This window comes from Parasteatoda tepidariorum, chromosome 12 (assembly GCF_982258835.1).
Source record: "Parasteatoda tepidariorum strain Cologne lab strain chromosome 12, Ptep-v5.0, whole genome shotgun sequence".
Taxonomy (NCBI): domain Eukaryota; kingdom Metazoa; phylum Arthropoda; class Arachnida; order Araneae; family Theridiidae; genus Parasteatoda; species Parasteatoda tepidariorum.
Genome location: NC_141766.1, coordinates 17733118 through 17757030, shown reverse-complemented (window position 1 = coordinate 17757030; position 23913 = coordinate 17733118). Strand labels below are relative to the sequence as shown.

Genomic DNA, 23913 nt, shown 5'->3' with positions numbered 1-23913 from the left:
AACATGAAATATAACTGCAAATATGAACTATTGCTTATCAAACTGTTGTAATTTTATGAATTTTACAAAGAACTCCAAATGGGACTTAATCAAAATGCCATGATAGTGAATTAGAATACTAATTTTTTTGAGTGGAAGTACATCATTTTTTTATGTAGTTTGTACATGTTTTTAATTTTATGATTTTAACATTAGCATTAACATTAAACTAATTAACTTAATTGTTTTAAAAACTCGCACAAAAAATTTTAGAACTTTTCTGCTTTTTAGTTTTTACTTATTTAAAAATGATACATTCAAACAGCTTAAAAATTAATACTATTTAAACTAGATAGTAATTTTAAACTGTTTAAAACAACTCTTTAATTATTTAATATTTCTTATTGAAAAAGAGCTTCTTGCGCTGGAGTTGGTAATCTATTTCTTCCAGAGTGATTGTTTTAATGGTTTCTTCCACTGTGGAAGAAACTTGCCATTTCTGATGTTAAACAAAATTAGCAAATTTAATAAAATAGATGAACCATGTTTTGCAGTTCTTAATTAGTTAAATAGTGTTATTATTGAAAGAGTTTAAGTTTCTGAAAGTTTATTTTTGCTTTCTTGTTAAATACTTTATGTTTGTTACAGTCAAAAATTTAAATGGGAATTAGGCATTTATTAAATTTTATTCTTTCAGTTTAATTTTAGAATTATTTTTTTGCAGGGATGAGAGTAGTCAGAAAGAAAAAAGAGCAGGAAATTCAAGAACATATATATATATATATATATATATATATATATATATATATATATATATATATATATATATATATATATATATATATATATATATATATATACACATATATACATACATACATACATATATACATATATATATATATATATATATATATATATATATATATATATATATATATATATATATACACACATATATACATACATATATACATATATATATATATATATATATATATATATATATATATATATATATATATATATATATATATACATACATACATATACACTGGTTATCATAAATTAAGGAAAATTCACAAAAATCGCGATAACTCAAGAAATTACACATGGAATTTTATGAAACTTACCCACAATATACAACACATAGTAAGGTATTAAACAACATAAAAAGAAATTATCAGACATTAATAGTAGTATAGAAATTAGCACATGTATAAAATAAACAAATTGGAAGTATCGGTTTGCAATAGAAAAAGTACCTTTAATATGGAATATGATTGCCTCTAGAAGCAATACAGCACAAACAGCGATGTGTGATGCTTTCAATTATGCGGTCTATCAGTTCAATAGGAAGTGAGAGCCATTGCTCTTGTAAAGCAGTTGCAAGCGTGGCAAGGGTCTGAGGGGGCGGATTGATGGCAGATACACGCCTCCCTAGAGCATCCCAAACGTGCTCGATAGGATTCAAGTCCGGGGATCGAGCTGGCCACTCCATGCGAGTAATTGTTTCCTGTTGAAGATAATCATCAACAATGCGAGCTCTGTGTGGTCTTGCATTATCGTCCTGTAACAGGAAGCAATCACCAATTGCCCCGGCATATGGGCGCACATAAGCATCAAGGATGTTGTCTCGATAAACCTGAGCATTCACGGTTCCCCTTGGAAAGACATGGAGGTATGTGCGCCCTCCTAAGGATATGCCTCCCCAAACACAGACACTGCCTCTTCCGTATGCATCTCTTTCACGGATGTTTGATGGATGATAACGGGTCCCAGGTTCTCTCCATATCAAATAACGTCTACTGTCACTTTCTAGACTAAACCTGGACTCATCCGTAAAGAGAACAGGCCTCCATTGATCTGACGTCCAGTGGACATGTTGTCGGGCCCACTGCAAACGGTCTCTCCTATGGCGTGATGTGAGCGGCACGCAAATGGCTGGTCGTCTCGCATACAGACCACCTTCGTGGAGCCTTCTGCGCACAGTTGACGTTGACACCAACCTTCCGGTGGCTGCAGCAAGAGAGGATCTAAGATGTGTCGGAGTAGCGGTTCTATTCCTGCGTGCACTTAATGTCAAATATCGGTCATCGGCACTGGTCGTAACAGTTGGCCGTCCTTGACTGAACCTCCTAGATGCCGAATCTGTGGTTTGAAATTGCCTCCAAAGTCTATGAACCACAGATGGACTCACATTTAGCCATCTGGCCACTTCTGATTGACTCTGCCCTGCCTCTAGTCTCCCGATGGCTCTCCATCGTAGTTCTTCAGGCAAATGATGCCTAGAGGTCATTATTACGAATTGGCTATCTCAGATTTTCAATGTCGCAATCACAGTAAAATTTGTGTGCTTTCTCTCAAACTTGGACTTTTATGCTCCAGGCAGATGACGTAAGCCGAGTGCAGCGCCACTAATTTGCATATTGCAATTTTACTCAGCTACTCTTAGTGGACAACATATGCAAATTTTGCACGGTTTGGCTTACTTTTGAAAGAGTTATCGCTATTTTTGTGATTTTTCCTTAATTTATGATAACCAGTGTATATATGTTACGGCGAATGACCGAAATCTGGAGAATGTCGAAATTCACCGGTGAATGTCAACATTCACATAGTCGCTTTGGTGAATGTCCGAAATATATGTTATATCCAATTTTATATTAATTTATTCCTTAATATTATTATATTTATTTGATATATTTATTCTATATTTTAATACTTACTGACGATAGATTAGAAGAAACATCAGTGTTTGGAGTATTGGGCAAATGTATACCAGGCAGTGGCACTTAACCTTAAAAAAAACATCAGTGTAGGGTATACCGGGCAAATGTATACCGGGCAGTGGCATTTAACCTTAAAAAACATCAGTATAGGGTATACCGGGCAGTGGCACTTAACCTTAAAAAAACATCAGTGTAGGGTATACCGGGCAGTGGCACTTAACCTTAAAAAAACATCAGTGTAGGGTTAAAATATCGAATAAATGTAATTATATCCACGAATAAATTCATATCAAATCGAATGTAATAAATATTTTGGACATTCACCAAAGCATGTCTGTGATTGTCAACACACACCGGTGAAGTTCCGAATGTACAAGAATGTAATGAAATATTCGATCTTTCACCGACGTATTTGGTGTTTGTCAACATTCACTGGTGAAAGTCAACAGCCACCGATTTTGGCCTTTCGCCGTGACATACATACATATATATATATATATATATATATATATATATATATATATATAATATGAAGTAGCTATGATGTTCAAAAATTTGACAAGAAAAGTGCTATTTTCAAACTTTTAAACCATGTGATTATAAATCCTGATGATTAAGTTTAAAATTGTATGAATATTAATCACATAAATATGAATCACATGCCTGATTTTAAAATTGTGTGAATAAGTATAGCAACATTTGATTTTAAATTGAGAGAATGTGAATCCTGATATGTGGCTTTTAAACTATGCGAACATGAAACTCTATATCCAATTTAAAAAATGCGAAAACACAAATCATGATGTGTAATTCGTAAATACAACTCACGATGCATAAATTTTAAATCGCTTGAATACGAATCATATGAATCACAAAGTGCAACTTTTAAACTAGGTAAATACAAAAATCGATGTTTGATAGTAAAATTGTGATATTGGATTTTTAAATCTTGTAAATAAAAATAACAATGAACCATATTTAAATCGCATGAATTAGAGTCGAAATACACAACTTTTAAATCAGGTAAATACAAAATTTGATGTTTGATATTAAAATCGCTTGAATAAGAATCTAGATATTAGCAGATTCTGGACTTAGAATTTTTAAAAGGCTAGTTTGTATTGTTTTTGTTTAGCAATAATAAATAAAAATTCACAAGATTAGTTGAATGAGCTAAGAAATATTTTCAGCGCAAATCCGCTATTTTTTATTATTTTGTTTGCTTTCGTGCTAGCAAACTGGAAGTAGCGACATCAGAATTACGCAAATTTGAGTTTGCTGGCGGACACATAAAAATACGGAAAACTTTATTTTCTGTATGCAAAAGCCAAAAGCAGAGGAAATAGCTAAAACAAGTAAAAATGCGGAAGAGTTAGCAGCTATGACACAGTTTGACTTTTCCGTTTATAATCGGAAATAAATATAATTATTTTATTTCAACAACTGAATTTTTAGAAAAAGCAGAATATTTATGAAAAAAAACTATTAGAGAATCAGAGTTTTTGATAAAAAGGCTGAAATTCGAGAGGCAAAAGTTAAAAAAGTGGAAAAATCTCATCCCTGTTTTTGCCACCAGTTTAAATAAATTTCCATTGTATTTATGGAGCATGTTTATATTCTCTATTGTAATTTCCATATTACATTTTTAATAATATTTTTAAAAAAATGTTAAAGAAAAATATTTAATTCATTAAAAAGAATTATATATATAAAGTATTTTTTCTTATTTATTTAATGCTGCAATACGTTAATAAGAATGCTGTTAAATTTAAAACTCCACCATGTTAAAAAAATACTTTATTCCTTATTTTTTTAACTCTTACAAAAATGTACTTTTACTATTTTATATGTTTATATTTATGCAGTTAATTTTTCTTTTACATTTCTTTTCCCCATTCTATGAATTTTAAATATTTTTAATTAAAAAATTACATTGCCTTGAATATCTGACTCATATTAGAATTTGTATTGATTTATTAAATAAAAACAAATGTTTAACTTAGAACAATTAATTGATGTTAAATCTACTAGTTGTATACTACTTAAATAAGGAGATTAAAATAAATAATTCTGAATTGTGACATTTCTTTATATACTAACTATCAAGGAAGTAAACTAGTAAACTAATTTTTACGTATAGGTTTAATCCTATTAAAAAATAGTTAAGGTATTAAATATTAATTTGCTTGTTACGTAGAGTTGTAAAAATTATTCAAGGGTTTTAGTCGTTATATATTTTTCATTATGTTCACATGTTTATGAACAAAGGTGAATATTTTTGTTTGTATTCTTCATGAAAATATTAATCAATAGATTAAAAGATCTCTGAAAAACTTTTTAATAGTTAAATTACTTTTAATATTGGGCTTAACATGTTATTCAACCTTTTTGCTTTAAATAAATTAAAAAAACTAGTTTAATCATAAGAAAATCTGGTTTTACAGGGTTTTTTTTTTATAAAAAAAACTCATTTTTTTCTAACCCTGTCCTCAATTGGACAATAAAGTATTCCAGTATTTTAAACCTAAGTTCGCCTGAAATTGTGTATTTATCGAAATAACAATAACTGGTCTTGAGCTATTGGCTTCATAAGAGAAAAAACCTAAAATATTTCAATATATATATATGTTATACGGGTGAGTGGGACACCCGAGGTGCTGGGTTTCTGAGGAGGTTTTGCCCACTGGCTTTAACCCGGTATGCCACGATTTGAGCTTCTGGTGCTCCCTTCTGATGCAAGGCTTTGCTGTTGGCAAGAGTGAAGGCACTCATGCCACTATCTTGTACTTTCTGCAGTTTTGTACTCGCACCGAGTTCTTCAGTGTACTCGTATACACCTTTGGGGGTGGGCTAAGACTTTTATGACCTAAACCTACTGTAATATTGGGTGTACAAATAAGTTCCTGCCGTTCGTCACAAGGTGACACTACCAGAAGAAGTTATGTAGAAATTGTCTGGTGTTGAAAGTTTGTTCATCATCTTACAACAACATAACCTTAAAGTATTAGTGATTCCGTATTAGCACTATGAAATATGTTATACGGGTGAGTGGGACACCCGAGGTGCTGGGTTTCTGAGGAGGTTTTGCCCACTGGCTTTAACCCGGTATGCCACGATTTGAGCTTCTGGTGCTCCCTTCTGATGCAAGGCTTTGCTGTTGGCAAGAGTGAAGGCACTCATGCCACTATCTTGTACTTTCTGCAGTTTTGTACTCGCACCGAGTTCTTCAGTGTACTCGTATACACCTTTGGGGGTGGGCTAAGACTTTTATGACCTAAACCTACTGTAATATTGGGTGTACAAATAAGTTCCTGCCGTTCGTCACAAGGTGACACTACCAGAAGAAGTTATGTAGAAATTGTCTGGTGTTGAAAGTTTGTTCATCATCTTACAACAACATAACCTTAAAGTATTAGTGATTCCGTATTAGCACTATGTAATTGCAAAAATGCCACGTTTTAGGCCAAAAGGAGGTCATTTGTGGAACTTATGATTTACTTCTTTAATTTGAAGAAATCTGCAGCAGAGGCGCATCGATTGCTCGGAGAAGCCTATTGTGAGGCTGCTCAAAGTAAGAGAAGTTGTCTTGAGTGGTTTTAGAAGTTTAAAAAGCGGTGAGTTTGAAGTGGAGGACGAAGAACGCATTGGAAGGTGGAAATTGTACAAAGACAAGGAATTGGAAGATTCACTTCAAACGCAAAAAAAACTTGCACTTGCATTATAAGTGACTCAGCAAACAATTTCACAATGTTTAAAATCGTTGGGAATGATCCAAATACAAGGAAATTGGGTTCCATAGGAACTGAAGACAAGAGACATTTAACACCAATTTTGCATGCAAATTGATTTTGCTATTTGGAAACACTTCAATGGTAAGTCCTACCCCATCGTATTTGCTAGACCTTGCCCTTCCAGATTATCACCTATTCTAGTTGATGGCACATGATCTGTCTGAGCAGAAATTTACATCATTTAGAGAAAGCAAGAAATGGGTCGATTTGTGAATATCCTTGAAAGATGAAGAGTTATTCTGATGTGGTATTGGAATGCTCTCAGAAAGATGGAAAATGTAGAGTCTAGTAATGGAAAATACTTTGAATAAAAGATAATGAACAGTTTTTTTCACAATAAACTGCTAATTTTTTATAGAAAACAGCAGAAACTTATTTGTGCTCTCAATATTAAAAATGCAAACAGATATATTATGACAAATATTACATCAACTTTAAGAAAGCTATATGTAATTTTCAAAAAACTTACATTTTTCCAAACCTTTTTAGAATATAATTTAGAGCATTTAATACAATTTTAAAATATCTAAGGACAGAAATTCTCTTTTAAAAATAACCATTTAGTTATACATTTCCACTCATTACTTATTAATTATTCAACTTACTTATTTATTATTATTACTTATTCAAACACGAAAGTAAAAAAAATTAAAGTTTCAATGAAGGCTTTTTTGTAAGCTAAATTGCCATATCAATAAAAATGGTTTGGTTAATGACACATTTATGTCAGAAAGTTAAAAACTTTGCAAAAGGGGTTCAATTAAAAAATTGTTTTTCCTTTAAAAAAATTTCTTAGAAAAAAAATCCCAAAATTTCAATTTCTTCCAGTTTTAAATTTTTCTAGGTTTTTAGCAATTTTCTTTATTCACCCTGAGCTTTTCTAGCTAATTTAAATCCCCTGAGTTTTCCCTGAGGTATATGATTCCTGTAATTAACCTGGTTTAAAAAAAATCACAGGATGAATTTTAGATCTTCTAAAAATTAGCAGTTCAAAATTATCATAAGGAAAACTGTTTTGATACTGGAAAGTCTACACCAGAAAAAAAAGCTAGGACTAAACCTAAGAGTTAAACCAGATTGGTGAAAAAGATGTTCTGCTGCTATAGCAGTGGCATGCAGAGGTGAGGAGTGTAAAATCCTGGGACTAATTCCTGCATAAGATTCCCATAAAAAGGGTAGTGTAATAACTGGAAGCTACAAAGAAGGTAAAAAATACTTAACTAATTAAAAAACAAAGAAATGAAAAGAAAAGAAATATTTAGACAAATCTAAATTCATATATCAAATTCATTTTTAAATAAATTTATTTTGAAATTTTTCCATAGTAAAAATTTATTATTTCCAAAAAATCATTATGTTTTTCCTAAACATAAAGTCCATTTAAATATTAATGACCTAAATCTATGTGATTAATATTATTTGAAAATTGTAGTTTCTTCATAAAATATTTTGACAGAGTCAAATATTTGTTTGTTAAAAAATTTAATAAGTTAAAAATAATATGGATTTAGAACTTGTATGTTCTTTTCGGATAGATGCCTCAGACTATTGCTATCTTCACATCTTCTGTACACACAATTGCAGCACAATGTACAATGCACTTTTCAAACAATGACAAAAAATATAATAACAAACTATGACAAATAAGACTATTCAATATAAGGTACAGTACAAAAAAAAAATTATATCACCCTGGATAACTTTTGTTCTAATGATCGGATTTTCACGAACTAAGTGTCAGTCTTAATGGTTTCTGGGGGTGATCTCAAATATGTTAATTAATTAGTGCTAACTATTAATTAAGTTACGAAATCAGACACAAAAACGTACTTCCTCTGAATAAACATATTTTTTTTTTACATATTTGGAATCCTGATCCTTGAAATTGGGGGAATAGACAAAATTTCGAAAAATTTGGGTCGTAAATTGGTTCGACAAAGATTTATATATTTGGCGATAGCCCCTGATAACGGCCAAGTAAAGTCGCCACAGCAAATGAATATTTTAAGATAACCCATAGACTAATTCAAAAGAAAAATACTTAATTTTACTTGGTTGCTAAGAAACAAATTTTAAACTATTAAAAAATTGAAATAATGTTCTGTGATTTCTCACAGAGTTAATAAGCAGTTAATGAGTCTCGCAGTAAATAATAGTTAATAGAAAATAACTCAAAGTGTCTAGGCGATTGACAATTTTTAAGCTGATTTTTGTCTAAAAAGCAAAGATTTTTTTCTTTTAAAATCACCTTTGCAATGAAAATTTCAATCAATTTATAAATTACAGATGATTTTCTAAGCTTTGAGAATTTGAATACATGAACTTTATATCAGACATTATTTGGGTTTTTTTATGTTGTCTCTACTTTTTTATGTCGTACGAGGATTTTTTCATCTAACGAAATATTTCTTCATTGTCACCAAATTATTTTTTTAAAAATAATTACATTTAATTTTTCTCACCTTCTACTAAATAAAAACAGTTCAAACTTCAGATTTTGCAATAGAAAAATAGGTAGATTAATATGGTATAAAAAAATTCATACCTCATGATTCAATATTTTTTCACTTCAATTAAATTACAAAAAATAATAAATAATTCATAAAAATTATTTTTTGCATGAAATTATCTTTGGGTAAATAAGTTTTATAAGTGAGTGAAATTTTTTTTAATTGCATAATTAGTTTTAAAAATATGACTATAAACACAAAAAGTGAAATTAACATTAAATGGGTCCGAACTTTGGATTGCTCTCCTGACCAAACTATGGGGGCCATATTTCCCAGATTACGGCTACCCCCTATAATTTAAAAGTTAAGAATCCAAATATGTTTAAGAAATATATAAGCTTATACAGAGAAAGTAAGTTTTTGTGTCCGATTTTGGGATTTAATCAATAGTTAGCACTAAATAATTTGCATATTTAAGGTCACCCCCAAGAAAGATCAAGATTGCCCCTTAGTACGAGAAAATCCGATCATTAGAACAAACGTTATTCAGGGTGATATCTTTTTTTTTTTTTGCAGACTGTACATTCGTTTCTTCAGTAACAGTAAGTAAAAATTTTATTACAAATATATTCATCTCTTATGCACACCAGGCTCCTGAATTTAACAAATTTTAATAAAAATATTTGAAGTTAGATTTACCTCTCGAATAACATCAATGAATTCTGGGTATGATGAGTTCTCATTTGATTTTGATGCATTATAATTTTCAACCTGCAAAAGCCTTTTATATAAGCGAAAATAGGACAAAAAAGATTTATCGAACATTAAAAATAAAATTTTAGACACAATTTAAAAGCTTTACATAAATAACTTTCTTCTGAACATTTATATAAACCATGTTAGGAGAGAATTTTGAATCAAGTCATAACAAGACTATCTATATCACAACATTATTTTTCTCTTGAAATGATTTTTTTAAATGATATTGGAGCCTTGGAACCAAATATATTAAGAGTATAAGACTGTGACAAAAAACATATAGACAGTAGCTTAAAACTGAATTTTGAATAAGGAATCCCTTTACTACAACTTTTAATTAACAGCACACATTATGCTATCAGCTTTTTAGCATTTGTTTAAAAAAAGTCAATCAAATATACAATAATTAAATTTTGACTAATATCCAAAATTTTTACAAAACTTCAACATTCTAGCATCATTATATTTAGATTGTATAAAAAGCAGGGTTGGGTTTTTGACGTCAAAAAGTGGTTTTTGACATGACAAGGGTATAATACTGGTTTAAACCGTCAAAAACCCGTCAAAAATGTCTAAAACTAAAGTTTGCCAAGAAAATATATAAACTTCAAAACTACCAACAGTTGCCATGCATTAAATTGAAATTTAATTATACTATAGGTAATCAGCAGGTTTTAAAATATTTTTTATATAAAATTAAGGTAAAATAACAGATTTAAAATCTCAGAATTTTATATTCAAATGCATGTGCAGAAAAATTTTGCACAAATTTTTTTTAAATATTTATATTTTGAAAAAAAAAAATTTTTTTTTTGATACTTAAGAAAATTAAAAGTTTATTACTATGCATTTTTGACATATAAGGAACATATAACTAATATTTATAAGGAACTTACAAGTTATGTTGTATAAATACAAACTTGATACAAGTGTATGAAAAAAATTTTTAATGTTATACCGAATATCTTTATTATCCAGTATGTTAATTTGAATTTAAAAGTAGTTATATATAGGAATAATGATAAATATAATTCATATTGTTTATTATATTTATTTATAATTATTACACTTATCATTTTAAAACAATTTTTACCTCTTAATTTTTTCCCCCCACTTGTATTAAGAATACAAATAATGCATATCTTGAAAGCAAGAAGTAATTATTCAACAGCTGAATATTTAGATATTCAACAAAACTATATAGTATTCAGCAAAATGAAATTCACAAGTATTTGGATAAACTAAATTTTCAGCATAGTAAATGAATAGGCTGAATATACTGTAAATCGCCACTAACTACTCTGTGTATTTAACAGAAAGCACTTAAATTTGTATTGGCTTATGTTAAAAAGATTATTAAGAAGATTTAAAAGAATATTAAAAAGATTTTTCTTTAAAAGATGTCTAATGTACAAAACTGCTAATGTTTATCTTTAAAAATGTCTAATTTTTAGTATAATCTATACTATACACTAAATTTGGTTATAAATAAATTTCTTAATAATATCACTGCAGATTTTCAATAACACATGAAAATGAATACATAATATTACAAAAGATGTGAGCTTTCAAAAGTACAAGATTTTGGTTACTATTCAAAATATAAGTGTTTCTTCAAAATTTTAAATTTATTTTTTCTAGAACATATTTAGAAACACTATCCTTTATAAAAAATATATAAATTTTATGTATTAATTAAATTTCACATATGAATATAGGTTTTCGACATTTTTGACAGTGAGGTTTTTGACGTGACGGTTTAAACCATGGTTTAAACTGTCAAAAACTGTCACATGTCAAAAACCTGCCAACCCTGATAAAAAGTAAGCACAAATTGAAATATGATGATGAACACCAGGCTCATAAATTGAACAAATTTTAATAAAAATATTTTAATTTAGACTTACTTCAGGAAAAATATCACTAGAGTCTGGGTATGAGTTCGTATTTGCGTTTGAATCATTACAGCTTTCTTCCTGTAAAAGCTTTTTATGTAAGCAAAGTGAAGACAAAGCAGATTTATTGAACAATAAAAATAAAATTTTAAGCAAAATTTAAAAGCTTTACAAAAATAACTTTTGTCTGAACATTTATATAAACCACGTGAAGACGGAATTTTGAGTCAAGTCATAACAAGACTATCTATATCACAACATTACTTTTCTCTTGAAATGACTTTTTTAAACAAAATTGGAGCATTGGAACCAAACATATTAAGAATATAAGATTGTGACAAAATACATATAGACAGTAGCTTAAAACTGAATTTTGAATAAAGAATCACGTTTCTACAACTTTTAATTAACAGCACACATTATGTTATCAGTTTTTTAGCATTTGTTTAAAAAAAGTCATTCATACAGCCAATAACAGAAACCTGCGAAATTGAAGTTTTTGAAAAATACAAGAGAAGTTATTGTTGATTTATATGTTATTTGATGTGCTGATTCCGAAAATGACCTTTATTTACCACTATCACGTCAGAATTTTTTGTAAAATCGATATTAATGTTTTTACTAAAATCCTATTTGGAAAGGAATTCACACAAACCATTGTGCATGTACTATATGGTAACTGTTTTTCTTTTTTCATTTGAATCTATTTAAATTAATTCTTGTGAAGGTAAACTAATTTTTGATCGACCGGCTAATTTTTTGTAGGTTAAAATGAATGAAAAATACGGTTGCCAGATCGTACAACTCACCTCTGGTAGAGAGAAAAAACAATAAGTTCCTTGAATTGAAACTTTTTACATCAGTTTCTAGAAGAAAATCACCAACATACCATTTTAATTTGTTTTCATTAAAGTAACTTACGTAAAATAAATGATTGACCAAGAATAGAAAACATTGTGTATGTGTACACGCAAGTTTGAAACAAAAAACAAAACAAAAGAAAAACGTTTCTATATAAGTACATGCTCATTTTTCACTAAAACTTATCTTCGGTGCTCTTCTTTTATGCTTAATCTCAGGCCTATCTCGATTTAGCATCTAACAGTAGTCGTCGAGCATGTTTTTGTCCTCGCTTCCCTGATATTTAAGCTCCCTATCTCTGATATCTTAATGGAACATTTCACCTTGTTCTTCGCTGACTGCTCCCACATTTTCGAGGAAAAAGACCATGTGAGTAAAGGAAATGCATTTTGACACTCGTGGAGTGTCAAAATGCATTTCCTTCCAAAGTTTTTCCAAAGTTCCCAAAGTTTTTCCAAAGTTCCTTCCAAAGTTTTCCTTCCAAAGTCCAAAGTTTTTAATTTGTCCAGCCTTTTCATTACAAATGCTTTATAGTCAGGATCCTAGTAGTTACCCAGAAATTTACTGACAACATTTTTGAAGGCAGCCCAAGCTTCTTTTTCTTTCGTGGCCATGTTAGTCTCAGTAGCTTTATGCTTCATGAATTTGCGGACATCTGAACCTACAATGATTCCCTTTTTTAACTTGGATAAAACCTGGAAATTTATTGCACAGGTATTTGAAACAATCGTCATCTTTTTTAACAAACTGCTTCATTACACCTAATTTTATGTTTAGAGGGGGTAGCAATACTCTTTTGAATCAACTAAGCTGTTTCAAATAATATTCTTTGAGTCTGGGTCAAGATTTTATCTTTTCAGTCAGTCTTTTTTGATTCAATGGTGAGTTTTGTCCTGGCTGTCCCACTCCCAAATGAAACATGAGAACTTTGTAAATCCACCTTGTTGAACAAGAAGCATGGAGATAGCTTTCCAATCACCACAAATGGTTCAACTGTGGTCAATATATTTTATTTTGTCCAGAACGAGAGCTAGGTTTTCATAGCATTATTTTAAATATACCAAGTGTCTAACCAGTATAGATGCATACTGGCTCTTATGATGAAGAAGGACAGCTTTCAGTGTTCCAGGGGTGATTGTGAGCCCAAGTCGAAATTCCGGAAAATTTCTTGAGTTTAAAAAAAAAAAAAAAAACAGTTTAAATTGAAAAATTAGAAAGAAATTTAAACAAGGTTTTTTTCCTTTTTCTCAATATTTCTTAGCTTACTTAAAATATATTTAAAATTTTACACATATCTATGATGACCTGAAGAAGTAATTGAAATTTACCAATATGTCTTTCTTTCTTGAGTTTATGATTATAATAACTATTTGCTGATAAAAAATGGAATATTAATCATGAATATAAGCTTATAAAGTATCTCTCCGGCTCTCCCTTACAAACAAATAAAATAAACTGTGTTTTTAAGTTCCACCTTCGAAAATTTGATTTCCTGAAACTTCCGTGATCAATGATTTTTTGAAACGTCTGGACCTTCGATCTCCGGAAACTTCCGGATCACTGTTAGTGAAAATTCCGGAAATCCGGATTTTTTCCGGAGCACAATCAGCCCTGGTCTTCTTTTAGATGAATCCATAAACAGCCTCCACTCATCTTTATCGTAGTTGGCATTAAATTTGCTCATCACTACAGGAACATCAGAACAATTGACCAAGTTTTCCTCTTCATCAAAGTACTTAATAAATTCTTTTTCTCGATTCCGGCACCAATAAAAAGATGTTCCTTTGGCCAATAGGTTTTTTTCTTTCAGTCTGATGCCTAACAATTATTCAACTGCCTCTTTCGAAAGGCCCAGATATCTAGACAGATCATTAAGTTTAACCTGAAAGAAGGAAAGAGGAAACTGGCTACAGATGGCTTATATTCGATATCGGAGCCTTGAACTTCAGGATGTTCCTAGTCTGAAGACTCTGAAGAGATGGCTGGCAATTCAGTTGGAGGCACAACCACATCAGGTCCATGAGGAACGTGGCGTATGGCTGATGGAATGTTATCAAGATAAGATAAGCCTTTGATTTTTCCGGTTATAGCCACGAACATGGCAGGAACGAAAATAACAATCATCGAAGTGGTTTTTAGGCTCCCTTCATGTCATAGGAATTCCAAACCATAAGGCAGTCTTCTTTCCTTGGAGCCATAAGCGTATATCACACAGACTTTATGAGGAGCCCACGATTTGGCCTGATGCCCGAGTTTCATGCTAAAAATATGCAAGATAAAGTTGTCTTACGAATAGTCTGTAATGCTCCTCATGCAATTTTTAACAACACTATGTTCACCGCATATGTAACAAAAGTCATCTGGGAAATTTTCACAATGTCTCGAACTCGAAGCCAGGTTTCACAAAACGTACAGAAAAAAGCAGACGTTAAAAATACTTCCAAAAAATTACTCCCGATTACCCTTGCTAGTATTCCTGAAAGGTTAGCGAACCAAGATAAGAATTTTTGTGACATCAATGGTCGAGAGATATTGTGACAGAGAGAGGGACAGTGAGAGAAAGATGTCATAGAGGGGTACTTTTGCAGATTTTACCAAAGAAGAATGCTGGTCCTGCAAGAAGAGAATTAATTCGAAAATGAAAAACAATTTATGGTAAATGTTCATAAAAAAATTCAGTAAAATTGAATTTTTCAAAAATATGGGATGTGATGGAAAATTTTCATTATTGTATTCCTTTCAGCATATCAGATCTCTTGTATTTTTTTCATCGCAAGGTTGTGTAATTAAATATTAACTAATATCCAAAATTTTTACAAAACTTCAACATACTAGTTTCATTATATTTAGATAGCATAAAAAATAAGCACAAATTGAAATATGATGATGAAAACCAGGCTCATAAATTGAACAAATTTTAATAAGAATATTTTAAGGACTTACTTCTGGAAAAATATCACTGCATATTGGGATGTATAATGATTTGTTTTTTGTATTTAAATCATTAGAGTTTTCTTCCTGCAAAAGCCTTTTATGTAACCAAAGTCAAGACAAAGTAGATATATCAAACATTAAGAATAAAATTTTAGACAGAATTTAAAAACTTTATATAAATAACTTTTTCGTGAACATTTATATAAACCATGTTAAGATAGAATTTTAAGTCAAGTCATAACAAGACTCTGGGGTCTGTTTAAAAGAAATTTTGGTTCGTTAACGGACCCTTCACAAAATATCTTTTCATAACAACGGACCCTTCACAAAATATTTTAACTTAAAAACGGACCCTTCACAAAATAATTTATCTTTTAATCGGACCCTTCACAAATTTGTTTATCTTCATTATTGTTTTGCTAATCGAATAAAACCTTCCCAGGGGGGGGAGACAGATGTAAACAAACTAAGTTTTGTCTTCGACAGACTCTCCTTCCTTCGATAAACGCTTCTTCCTTTATTCGTTCGAAATAAATATTCTGCGTTCAGCAGTAAAAGCTAAATACGAAATATTTGTATGTTGCCCCTCTCATTTAGTTGCAGCAATTGCTGTTTATTTTTGAAAATTCAATTTTTTTTTATTTATTATAATTTTACAGTGTTCAGCATAATCTTGTATGTCTTTACAATTTAAAAACTCCTTGAAAAAGTTTTTTTGCAATAACGGACCCTATTTGCACAAATTCACAAAAGCGGACCCTGGTTGAAAGAATGTGACTTAACGTTTATTTTATATTCACAAATTATGAGTAATTTTTTCACAATTTTGCAAAAACGGACCTTTCACAAAATGTCTGGACAGACCCCTGAGATTATATCACAACATTATTTTTCTCTTGAAATGATTTATTTTAACAAAATTAGAGCATTGGAACCAAACATATTAAGAACATAAGACTGTGACAAAATACATAAACACAGTAGTTTAAAACTGAATTTTGAATAATTAATTACTTTTCTACAACTTTGAATTAACAGCATACATTATGTTATCAGTTTTTTAGCATTTCCTTAAAAAAAGTCATTCACACATCCAATAATTAAATATTAACTAATATCCAAAATGTTTACAGAACTTCAACATTCTAGCATCATCATATTTAAATTGTATAAAAAAATAAGTAAAAATCGAAATATGATTTTTAACACCAGGCTCCTAAATTTAACAAATTTTAATAAGAATATTTGAAGTTAGACTTACTTCTGAACTAATATCACTGCATTCTGGGATGTATAACGATTTCTTTTTTGTATTTAAATCATTAGAGTTTTCTTCCTGCAAAAGCCTTTTATGTAACCAAAGTCAAGACAAAGTAGATATATCAAACATGAAGAATAAAATTTTAGACAGAAAAGCTAAAAGCTTTACATAAATAACTTTTTTCTGATCATTTATATAAACCATGTTAAGATAGAATTTTGAGTCAAGTCATAACAAGACTATATCACAACATTATTTTTCTCTTGAAATGATTTATTTTAACAAAATTAGAGCATTGGAACCAAACATATTAAGAACATAAGACTGTGACAAAATACATAAACACAGTAGTTTAAAACTGAATTTTGAATAATTAATTACTTTTCTACTACTTTGAATTAACAGCATACATTAGGTTATCAGTTTTTTAGCATTTCCTTAAAAAAAGTCATTCACACATCCAATAATTAAATATTAACTAATATCCAAAATGTTTACAGAACTTCAACATTCTAGCATCATATTTAAATTGTATAAAAAAATAAGTAAAAATCGAAATATGATGGTGAACACCAGGCTCCTAAATTTAACAAATTTTAATAAGAATATTTGAAGTTAGACTTACTTCTGAACTAATATCACTGCATTCTGGGATGTATAATGATTTCTTTTTTGTATTTAAATCATTAGAGTTTTCTTCCTGCAAAAGCCTTTTATGTAACCAAAGTCAAGACAAAGTAGATATATCAAATATGAAGAATAAAATTTTAGACAGAAAAGCTAAAAGCTTTACATAAATAACTTTTTTCTGATCATTTATATAAACCATGTTAAGATAGAATTTTGAGTCAAGTCATAACAAGACTATATCACAACATTATTTTTCTCTTGAAATGATTTATTTTAACAAAATTAGAGCATTGGAACCAAACATATTAAGAACATAAGACTTTGACAAAATACATAAAGGCAGTAGTTTAAAACTGTATTTTGTATAATTAATTACTTTTCTACAACTTTGAATTAACAGCATACATTATGTTATCAGTTTTTTAGCATTTCTTTAAAAAAAGTCATTCACACATCCAATAATTAAATATTAACTAATATCCAAAATGTTTACAGAACTTCAACATTCTAGCATCATCATATTGAAATTGTATAAAAAATAAGCAAAAATCGAAATATGATGGTGAACACCAGGCTCCTAAATTTAACGAATTTTAATAAGAATATTTGAAGTTAGACTTACTTCGGAACTAATATCACTGCATTCTGGGATGTATAATGATTTCTTTTTTGTATTTAAATCATTAGAGTTTTCTTCCTGCAAAAGCCTTTCATGTAACCAAAGTCAAGACAAAGTAGATATATCAAACATGAAGAATAAAATTTTAGACAGAAAAGCTAAAAGCTTTACATAAATAACTTTTTTCTGAATATTTACATAAATTATGTTAAGATAGAATTTTGAGTCAAGTCATAACAAGACTATATAACAACATTATTTTTCTCTTGAAATGATTTATTTTAACAAAATTAGAGCATTGGAACCAAACATATTAAGAACATAAGACTGTGACAAAATACATACAGGCCATAGTTTAAAACTGAATTTTGAATAAAGTATTACTTTCTTACAACTTTTAACTAACAGCACACATTATGTTATCAGTTTTTTAACATTTGTTTAAAAAAAGTCATTTAAACATCCAATAATTAATTATTAACTAATATCCAAAATTTTTACAAAACTTCAACATTCTAGCATCATTATTATATTTAGACGGTATAAAAAAGTAAGCACAAATCGAAATATGATGATGAAAACCAGGCACCTAAATTTAACAAATTTTAATAAGAATATTTGAAGTTAGACTTACTTCTGAACTAATATCACTGTATATTTGGTTGCATATAGAGTTATCCTTTGCATTTAAACCATTAGAGTTTTCTTCCTGCAAAAGCCTTTTATGTAACCAAAGTGAAGACAAAGGAGACTTATCAAACATTAAGAATAAAATTTAAGACAAAAAAGTTAAAAACTTTACATAAATAACTTTTTTCTGAACATTTATATAAACCATGTTAAGACAAAATTTTGAGTCAAGTCATAAAAGACGATCTATATCACAACATTACTTTTCTCTTGAAATGATTTTTTTAAACAAAAAAAGCCAAACATATTAAGAACATAAGACTGTGACAAAATACATATAGGCCATAGTTTAAAACTGAATTTTGAATAAATTATTACTTTTCTACAACTTTTAATTAACAGCACACATTATGTCATCAGTTTTTCAACATTTGTTTAAAAAAAGTCATTCAAACATTCAATAATTAATTATTAACTAATATCTAAAATTTTTACAAAACTTCAACATTCTAGCATCATTATTATATTTAGATTGTATAAAAAAGTAAGCACAAATCGAAATATGATGATGAAAACCAGGCACCTAAATTTAACAAATTTTAATAAGAATATTTGAAGTTAGACTTACTTCTGAACTAATATCAATGTATATTTGGTTGCATATAGAGTTATCCTTTGCATTTAAATCATTAGAGTTTTCTTCCTGCAAAAGCCTTTCATGTAACCAAAGTGAAGACAAAGTAGATTTATCAAACATTAAGAATACAATTTCAGACAGAAAAGTTAAAAACTTCACATAAATAACTTTTTTCTGAACATTTATATAAACCATGTTAAGACAAAATTTTGAGTCAAGTCATAAAAGACTATCTATATCACAACATTACTTTTCTCTTGAAATGATTTTTTTAAACAAAATTAGCCAAACATATTAAGAACATAAGACTGTGACAAAATACATATAGGCCATAGTTTGAAACTCAATTTTGAATAAAGTATTACTTTTCTACAACTTTTAATTAACAGCACACATTATGCTATCAGTTTCTTAACATTTGTTTAAAAAAAGTCATTCAAACATCCAATAATTAATTATTAACAAATATCCAAAATTTTTACATAACTTCAACATTCTAGAATCATTATTATATTTAGATTGTATAAAAAAGTAAGCACAAATCGAAATATGATGATGAAAACCAGGCACTTAAATTTAACAAATTTTAATAAGAATATTTGTAGTTAAACTTACTTCTGAACTAATATCAATGTATATTTGGTTGTATATAGAGTTATCCTCTGCATTTAAATCATTAGAGTTTTCTTCCTGCAAAAGCCTTTCATGTAACCAAAGTGAAGACAAAGTAGATTTATCAAACATTAAGAATAAAATTTAAGACAGAAAAGTTAAAAACTTTTTAAATATTAACTGATTAAATATTAACTGATATCCTAAATTTTTACAAAACTTCAACATTCTAGCATCATTATATTTAGATTGTAAAAAAAGTAAGCACAAATTGAAATATGATGATGAACACCAGGCTCCTAAATTCACCAAATCTTAATAAGAGTATTAGAAGTTAGACTTACCTCTTGAACCACCTTAATACACTCTGGGTATGATGGGTTCTCATTTGCAATTAAATTACAGTTTTCTACCTGCAAAAGACTTTTATGTAAGAAAAGTTAAGACAAAGTAGATATATCGAACATTAAAATTAGAATTTCAGAGAAAGTTAAAAGCTTTAATTAAATAACTTTTGTCTGAACATTTATATAAACCAGGTGAAGACAAAAATTTGAGTCAAGTTTTAACAAGACGATCTATATTACAACATTACTTTTCACTTGATGATTTTTTTAACAAAATTAGAGCATTGGAAACAAACATTTTAAGAATGCAAGACAGTGACAAAATACATAATAGACAAGCATTTGCTTAAAAAAGTCATTCAAACATCCAATAATTAAATATTAACTAATATGCAAAATTTTTACAAAACTTCAACATTCTAGCATCATTATTATATTTAGATTGTATAAAAAAGTAAGCACAAATTGAAATATGATGATGAAAACCAGGCACTTAAATTTAACAAATTTTAATAAGAATATTTTTAGTTAAACTTACTTCTGAACTAATATTAATGTATATTTGGTTGTATATAGAGTTATCCTCTGCATTTAAATCATTAGAGTTTTCTTCCTGCAAAAGCCTTTCATGTAACTAAAGTGAAGACAAAGTAGATTTATCAAACATTAAGAATAAAATTTAAGACAGAAAAGTTAAAAACTTTTTAAATATTAACTGATTAAATATTAACTGATATCCTAAATTTTTACAAAACTTAAACATTCTAGCATCATTATATTTAGATTGTAAAAAAAGTGAGCACAAATTGAAATATGATGATGAACACCAGGCTCCTAAATTCACCAAATCTTAATAAGAATATTAGAAGTTAGACTTACCTCTTGAACCACCTTAATACACTCTGGGTATGATGAGTTCTCATTTGCAATTAAATTACAGTTTTCTACCTGCAAAAGCCTTTTATGTAAGAAAAGTTAAGACAAAGTAGATATATCGAACATTAAAATTAGAATTTCAGAGAAAGTTAAAAGCTTTAATTAAATAACTTTTGTCTGAACATTTAAATAAACCAGGTGAAGACAAAAATTTGAGTCAAGTTTTAACAAGACGATCTATATTACAACATTACTTTTCACTTGATGATTTTTTTAACAAAATTAGAGCATTGGAAACAAACATTTTAAGAATGCAAGACAGTGACAAAATACATAATAGACAAGCATTTGCTTAAAAAAGTCATTCAAACATCCAATAATTAAATATTAACTAATATGCAAAATTTTTATAAAACTTCAACTTTCTAGCATCATTATATTTAGATTGTATAAAAAGTAAGCACAAATTGAAATATGATGATGAACACCAGGCTCATAAATGGAACAAATTTTAATAATAATATTTTAAGTTAGACTTACTTCTGGAATAATATCACTGGAGTCTGGGTATGAGTTCTTATTTGCATTTGAATCATTAGAGTTTTCTTCCTGTAAAAGCTTTTTATGTAACCAAAGTTCAGGCGAAGTAGATTTATCCAACATTAAGAATAAAATTTAAGACAGAAAAGTTAAAAACTTTACATAAATAACTTTTTTCTGAACATTTATATAAACCATGTTAAGTTAGAATTTTGAATCAAGTCATAACAAGACTATCTATATCACAACATTGCTTTTCTCTTCAAATGATTTTTTTTAAACAAAATTAGAGCATTGGAACCAAACACATTAAGAATATAAGACTGTGACAAAATACATATAGACAGTAGTTTAAAACTGAATTACGAATAAAGAATTACTTGTTCTACAACTTATAATTAATAGCACCCATTATGTTATCAGTTTTATAGCATTTGTTTAAAAAATGTCATTCAAACATCCAATAATTAAATATTAACTGATAACCAAAATTTTTATAACTTTAACAGCATCATTATATTTAGATTGTACAAAAAGTAAACACAAATTGAACTTTTAAATCGAAATAATATTAGCATATGTATTATTCAAAAGCAGTAATAGGTGAATGGCATTAACTTCGCTATTACATTAACAGTTATTAAATAATTCATAATTTACATCTTTGACAAAATAAATTAAAATAATACCATCATACATTTTTATTACATTACATGTAGTTTACACATAGTTTACACGTTAATTCCTTACCTATATAATTCAACTCTTACAAAGAGAGCATATACTTGGAACCATTTTTCTTCAATCTCAACAAATAAAAAAATTCTAAAATGCTTTCATTCCTTAAATTAGTAAGAGATGATTTTTAATTCAATTTATATCTAAGTTTTTCTTACAAAATTCTGCTTAAAATTAATGTAATTAATTCCATCTAAAATTCGTTAATTTTATGATTCAGATTAAAAGAAAACAGCAATGTCTGAATATAAAATTTTGATCAATGGGAGAAAGAGTGAGAACTTACAGTAAAACACACTAAAAAAAATAACTGAAGAAAAATTCATATAGAGAGAATAAAAAACTGCCAAAAATTAAAATTAAATTAAATCTTTATTTCAAGAAAATAACAAATTGATTTCCCTCTAATCAATTTCACAATTCTTATCACATTAACAATACTTTTAAAAGAAATTTTAAAAAATGAATTATGAATATTAAGTAGAAAGGAATGAATAAAAAAAAATCACCTACACTGCATTTACAATACAAACATTTTACAGTAAATAGAAAAATTCCTGGAAATAGCTAATTTCTAGTAATTCAAAATAAAACTTTAAAATAATAATCTCAGAAGAGTTTGAAAAAAAATTTACTTAAAAGATTATTTGATAATTTAAAAAAAAATAAAACACAGTATAACCTTTTTGTATCAGATGAATAATAATAGAATAAAAAAACATTTAGTTACACATATCACATTAGAAAAAACATTCAATTATGAAGTAATTGGTTGAAAAATAAAAATCACTAATTCATATAATAATCCATTGCAGAAAGTTTTTTTTTAAAAAATTGTTGGGTCACTTCTCATAGAAGAGAATTATTTGAATTTGAAATATACATAAATTCTGAAATTGCAACTTGAAGAAATGAAATATGCAGTAATAAAACAATTTAAATTTGGCCCTTATAAAAGGAAATATGAATTGGATAACTTAAATTCAAAATTGAATTACACTTGTATCCAGTATCATGCATATTAAATACTGCATTTGAAAGTATTCATATTTTTCAGTATCCCAGAAACTTTAGTTTCATCACTTACAAGTAGTCCCGAAATAAATTAGTTTGTTCTCAGCACATTCGTTCTTACTATTTCCCAATCTATTATTCTATTAGCAGAAATAAATGTATAAAACCAACAAAATCAATTTTGATATGAAATGCCTCTTTATATTGGAAAATTCAATTATATAGAAGTACAATTTGAAAACCATCAAGAATTTGCTCTACAAATCCTTAACGAAGTTATTCTTCAAACGAGCAAGTTTGAAGTTTTTGTTGATACATTTTGTAATATCATGTCAAAAGAAAATTTCTATACTAACCAATTGAAAAAACACTACAGAATTAGTTCATACGATATTTTGCTTACCTCGCTCAATAAATCTGCAGATTTCTTCTTGTCATATTCGGATTTTATTTCCTGTAAAAAATAATATAACAATAAATTTCAAAAGTCCAATTATTTAATAAATAGAAGGCAGCGAGAATTTAGTATGACAAACTATACATTGTATTTAGATGTATATTTAGAATATACATCATAGGCTCTAAGTAAAAATTTATAATAATTAGTT

The 23913-nt window shown here is 28.5% G+C and overlaps 1 protein-coding gene across 26 annotated transcripts in view; it reads right to left on the bottom strand.

Moving 5' to 3' along the window:
* LOC107443630 (uncharacterized) overlaps nt 1-23913 on the bottom strand; it is a 143060-nt gene that overhangs the window by 5794 nt on the left and 113353 nt on the right. For 7 of the 26 annotated variants that reach the window (XM_087155901.1, XM_087155900.1, XM_087155907.1 and 4 more), the window contains 14 exons: nt 23709-23759; nt 21554-21631; nt 21017-21085; nt 20676-20771; nt 20135-20203; nt 19794-19868; nt 19170-19244; nt 18546-18620; nt 17915-17989; nt 17288-17362; nt 16663-16737; nt 15411-15485; nt 11619-11687; nt 9652-9723 (listed from right to left, as the gene is read on the bottom strand). In XM_087155901.1, the coding sequence (XP_087012027.1) occupies nt 9652-9723; nt 11619-11687; nt 15411-15485; nt 16663-16737; nt 17288-17362; nt 17915-17989; nt 18546-18620; nt 19170-19244; nt 19794-19868; nt 20135-20203; nt 20676-20771; nt 21017-21085; nt 21554-21631; nt 23709-23759 (1029 nt within the window). The remainder of the gene's footprint in view (nt 1-9651; nt 9724-11618; nt 11688-15410; nt 15486-16662; nt 16738-17287; nt 17363-17914; nt 17990-18545; nt 18621-19169; nt 19245-19793; nt 19869-20134; nt 20204-20675; nt 20772-21016; nt 21086-21553; nt 21632-23708; nt 23760-23913) is intronic. The other 19 variants (XM_087155905.1, XM_087155904.1, XM_087155906.1 and 16 more) reach the window with 19 other exon arrangements.